The following is a 5,492-nucleotide window of genomic DNA, read 5'->3' as shown; positions in this document are numbered from 1 at the left end:
GAGATTCCATGCCTCAGACCTCACCTGTGGTCCAGGAAAAAGGGCTGCTGCCCCAGCATGGGGGACTCTCCAGCCACAAAGAGACTAAGCCTGAAGACAAGGTCCATGGTCACAACTTACCCCTGAAAACTGGGCTTTTTGAGGGTTTGGGCACACAGAAAAGCCACTGTAGGGCCACTGCCAGATCTTGCTTCTCCTAGGAAATGTACAGTAGCTGCAGGTGCAGAGACAAACTCCAAATCAAGCAAAAATATCTCAGTCCAAAGCTCCAGCCCCTCAGGTCCACAGAGGAAGCCCTGGTGGTCCTGGAAGACCCCGACCTTCTGTTCACAGAGGAGAAAGCAAAGAGCTCACAGGAGGGCAGAACTCTTAAAAAAAATCTGAAATGTTTGAGCATCATTTGCTTTTGAATAGGCCAATATTGAGAAATACAGATGTGGGAAGGAGAATAACAAAGTGATTCCTAAATATGAGCATATGCCACTTCCTATTAAAGTTTGAAACAAACTATAAATAAACAGAGAGAAGCAGGGAGGGGTGGGGCAGGAGGAGGGAGGAAAGGGGAGGCTCGAGGGCCTGAAGTTGGAGCAAATTACCACCCTTGCTTGTGGGATTATTGAAAAGGAAGCCCACTATTGTGTTTAACTCTGATATACTCATAACGAAAAAAATTTAAAATATTAAAAAAGCAAAATTCAAATTTCAAAGCAAAATCGAAAGCAGTGCCTTCCTTGATTTCCACCTGCATTTCTCACACATCTGCAAACCTAGAAGTGCCACAGCCACTGTGGCGGGTGCTAGGGGATACCTCAGAAGCCAACCCATGTGGCAGAGGTGTGCAGGAAAAGGAACCCCGAGAACATTGCTATGGATTGCTCTGGAAACTGCTGAGCTAAACACTAGGCCAGGCAGAGGTCCTGCATGCCAAAGGGCAGGAGGAAAGACAAAGGACAAGGCCACAATGCTTAGCGCCTGCAGACTTCAGTATGACCTTGCAACTCCCTGCCTTTGCCTTGTAACCAGGCTCTCCCAAGATTCTCAGTCACCTTTGGTCACCACTCGGTGCGGCTAGATACGGGAAGTTTTTATGAAAGCCTCAGGTAATCATTTCAGAATCCTAGATGCTCTTATGTTCCCATATGTGATTTTCTTGCAGGTAATCCTTGGGGTCCAGCCCCTGGGAGGCCATATCAACACCTTTGGCCAGCTTGGACACCTGTAAATGGCCATACTGGCAGCCTCTGCTCCCTGTGGCTGCTGGAAAAAAGCTGGAAACCCTGGGTGACTTAAAGACTCATCATTTGTGTCCTGGAAGCCAAAAGACTGAGACAGGTAACTAGGCCATGCTCTTGGGACACTTCCAGGTGCCATCCTGTGCCCTCCCAGCTCCAATGGTGCCTGCAGACCTTGAAGCCTTTCCCTCCCAGCTGCCTGCCTCTAGCCTCCACCTCTATACTCAAAGGGCCCTGTGTGTTCTTCTTCACCTGGCCAGTCCCTCATAAGAACATGGTCACCCTGCTGTATTGTGACATCACCTTGACTAACTGCAACAACCTGATTCCAAATCAGCTCATATCCTTTCCTCAGGGGAAGCATGTCAGCCTATCTTTAGGCAAAGATACAACCAGCTCTACCCTGACCCCCAGGGTCCACACCCAGACTCATCACCCTCAGAGTGTTGATTCGCTCCATCTCTGGGAGCTTCATGTGAGCCAGCAATGGGTGGGACATGGGTTGAACTCCTCCCTTCTGTAACCTGTGGACCTGACCAGCACGCCACCTACTGAGCTGCAGGCCCTGTCATGGCAGCCTGAATTTTGGGTGCCTCCTGGTTCTGCAGGCCTCACAGCCCTCACACTCCCCTGCAGTCCCCATTTAAAGGAGCAAGGGAAGGGCCATGTCATCAGAAGGGGACATGCATCATTTCTGCCCTCACCTCAGTTCAAGAAGAGTCCTGGTCCCAGTGGCAGCTATGAAGGAGCCAAGTATATTCCCCAGAAAGAGAAGGCAACAGTTAATGGCTGAGCATTAGCATGTGACCCATCAGCATTGACTTCTGGCCCTGACCTCCAGCAGAGGGCTCTGGATCCCCAGGAAAGGACAGGGCCTTAAAAGGGAAGGAACCTGGTCTCTGCAAAGCTGCCTCCCACCCAGCCTGTCCCAGCCGGCTGGCTGGCCCTGCTCTCCAAGTATCTGCCTCCTGCCCAGCCTCTCCCAGCAGGCTGACTGCCCCATTCCCCAAGGAGCTGCCTCCTGCCTAGCCTCTATCTGCAAGCTGGCTGCCCCTGGTTGAAGTGACAAACTGCACTACAATTAATTTCCATGGGCCATGGCCATCAAGACTTGAACATCATCCTTGGTTCCAGTCAGAAGGTTTTACCTGAGACTCCCAGACACCTGGCCTCTAGAAGCAACATTCTCTTTACAAAAGTCTGCTCCTGACTGCAAAAAGTAAAGGAAAAAAATAAAAATTAAAACCCTGGAATCATAAAACGTCTCATCATCCCCACCTCATGTCATTAAGGTATCTAAAGTTCCGGGCATCTCATTTTAGCCACAACATCCTCTAATATCTGTAAGACTGTTGGTACTAATTTATGAGAATTCTCAGGGAAATAGGTCCCAGAGGCAAGAGAAGAAACTACTAAACACCATCACTAACCAAAATTCTTACAAAATCTTGTGAACCCTCAGTCAAGATATGCAGCAAATCCATTTTATCATCTTACCGTATCAACTATCAAAACGTTTTCATATTTAAACACTTTCTTATTGAATAAACCCTTTTCTTTCTTCTTTATGGGCCATTTGCTTTATTGTGTATTAAGCCAACAAGATAAAAATTGATCTGACATTGATTCTAATATGTGATTGAATGTACATATCTGTGAGTTTAGAGAGAGTTTCTCTATCCCTGCAGCCAGAGTGCTTCCCACCTACCAGCTGTAGGAAAGGTTGTCAAAACAAGTTTAAAACAGATCCTTCCTGTGGAAAAAATTCCTAATTTAATTCTCATTTTAATCCAGAGTTTCCCCTACCACTTCCTCCAATGGCAGTAACTAAAATAAATATATTGAAAGATAGAAATATTGGCCACAAAAAAAAAGTTTTTAAAGAAAAATTGACCACACTGCTAATGGAGTTAATATTGTCATTTATAAGAATGGGTCCCAGCTAACCCAGAAAGCCACTACATCTGATTTTCTTAAACTCTCTGCTAACTGACCCATTCTATCGAGGGAGGCGGTAGTTTGGGTTTCTGTGCACAGCTGTTGAGGTACTGCATAAGTGGACTGTGTACTGTGGTGTCCTGCCATCCTGAACCACCTTCCAACTGAAGAGATGCAGCCTCTCTAGGATTAACCAGTTCTCAGAGGAAGTGCCTCAGGTTGGGAAATGCAGACTAACCCCCAGAGCTGGGCCTGCTCCCTCTGGCCACCTGACAGTGGTTCCATGCAGTCCCAGGACTCAGGCTCCTCCACCGTGTAATCCTGCCATCCCCTGGGCTACAAGCCAAGACCTGAATCCTCTTCATCTGGCTGAGGAAGACAGGCAGGCCTAAGGAGCAGGCTGAGGGATGGGCTGAGGGATGGGCTAGCAGTGGACACATCCCAGATGTCACCCAGACCCCAGTCTGTGGATGGTGACTAGCATCACCCATCCAAAGCTGAGGTGTGGTAGCCAAAAGGCCAGTCCTCACCACAGTGACATGAACTCTCCTTGAGCACCCTTGAGCCTAGAGAAGACAGTGCAAGAATAGCACTTGGGAAGGAGACTTGGAGACAGCCGGCTCATCCTAAGTTGTTGGAGTCGCAGCTGCCGCTGTCGCTGCTCCTGCTCCATGAGGAAGATGCTCGCGGCAGTCTCCCGAGTTTTGGCTGGCGCTGCCCAGAAGCCGGCAAGCAGAGTGCTCGTGGCATCCCGTAATTTTGCAAATGATGCTACATTTGAAATTAAGAAATGTGACCTTCACCGGCTGGAAGAGGGCCCTCCTGTCACGACAGTGCTCACCAGGGAGGATGGGCTCAAATACTATAGGATGATGCAGACTGTGCGCCGAATGGAGTTAAAGGCTCATCAGCTTTATAAACAGAAAATCATTCGTGGTTTTTGTCACTTGTGTGATGGTCAGGAAGCCTGCTGTGTGGGCCTGGAGGCTGGCATAAATCCCACGGACCACCTCATCACAGCCTACCGGGCTCATGGTTTCACCTTTACTCGAGGCCTTTCTGTCCGAGAAATTCTTGCAGAGCTAACAGGACGAAGAGGAGGCTGTGCTAAAGGGAAAGGAGGATCGATGCACATGTATGCCAAGAACTTCTATGGGGGCAATGGCATTGTGGGAGCTCAGGTGCCCCTGGGAGCTGGGATTGCTCTGGCCTGCAAGTACAATGGAAAAGATGAGGTCTGTTTGACTTTATATGGCGATGGTGCTGCTAACCAGGGTCAGATATTTGAAGCTTACAATATGGCAGCATTGTGGAAATTACCTTGTATTTTCATCTGTGAGAATAACCGATATGGAATGGGAACATCTGTTGAGAGAGCAGCAGCCAGCACTGATTACTACAAAAGAGGCGATTTTATTCCTGGGCTTAGGGTGGATGGAATGGATATCCTGTGTGTCCGAGAGGCAACAAGGTTTGCGGCTGCCTATTGTAGATCTGGGAAGGGTCCCATCCTGATGGAGCTGCAGACTTACCGTTATCATGGACACAGTATGAGTGACCCTGGAGTCAGTTACCGCACACGAGAAGAAATTCAGGAAGTAAGAAGTAAGAGTGACCCTATAATGCTTCTTAAGGATAGAATGGTGAACAGCAATCTTGCCAGTGTTGAAGAATTAAAGGAAATTGATGTTGAAGTAAGGAAAGAAATTGAGGACGCTGCCCAGTTTGCCACAGCTGATCCTGAGCCACCTTTGGAGGAACTAGGCTACCACATCTACAGCAGCGATCCACCCTTTGAAGTGCGTGGTGCCAACCAGTGGATCAAGTTTAAGTCAGTCAGTTAATGGGAGACGTGTGTAATGATGGGCTATTTGTCAGCAACTATAAGGAACAGCGTTGTCAACTTTAATAAATAGCATGTAAATTAAATTGAAGGGAGAGTAAGTGCATGCAGTTTTGTATATTGTTGTGTTAGAAGATGTTGAACGCTTGAGTGTTTTGTGATTATTGTATTACCTATTTCAGATCTACAAGTCTAATAGAGTTTAACCTTCTCCCAAATAGTTGTTTGTCTGGTCACTAGAAGGAAGAACACTTCCTTGTGTACCTGTTCCAACCCTGCCACCTGTTTTGGCTATGCCCTGAGAAGACGCAATTCTGGCATTGCACAGCTAAAGCCATCATTTCTTCATATTTTTTTTTATTATTATAACCAGGCAACAGGTGAAAGGCCAAACAACTAGTTTTCTCCATTTACACATCAGTGGTTACAGTCCTATCACATTTAGGTTCTATACTAGTTAATAATGCTTACCCTACAAC

General features: G+C 47.4%; 1 protein-coding gene across 1 annotated transcript; it reads left to right on the top strand.

The window, feature by feature from the left end:
* Positions 1 to 3,765: 3,765 nt before the first annotated feature.
* Positions 3,766 to 5,104, top strand: LOC107161117 (pyruvate dehydrogenase E1 component subunit alpha, somatic form, mitochondrial). The gene has a single exon (XM_015507609.2). The coding sequence runs from the start codon at positions 3,842 to 3,844 to the stop codon at positions 5,012 to 5,014; it is 1,173 nt and encodes a 390-aa protein (XP_015363095.1). The 5' UTR covers positions 3,766 to 3,841; the 3' UTR covers positions 5,015 to 5,104.
* Positions 5,105 to 5,492: the final 388 nt, after the last annotated feature.

The sequence above is a fragment of the Marmota marmota genome, unplaced genomic scaffold, assembly GCF_001458135.2.
Source record: "Marmota marmota marmota unplaced genomic scaffold, marMar, whole genome shotgun sequence".
NCBI classification, from domain to species: domain Eukaryota; kingdom Metazoa; phylum Chordata; class Mammalia; order Rodentia; family Sciuridae; genus Marmota; species Marmota marmota.
This window is presented reverse-complemented; position numbering and strand designations above follow the sequence as displayed.

Bases quoted from the DNA above. Each gene is read 5' to 3' on its own strand.
- LOC107161117 (XM_015507609.2), top strand. From the start codon at position 3,842: ATGAGGAAGATGCTCGCGGCAGTCTCCCGAGTTTTGGCTGGCGCTGCC.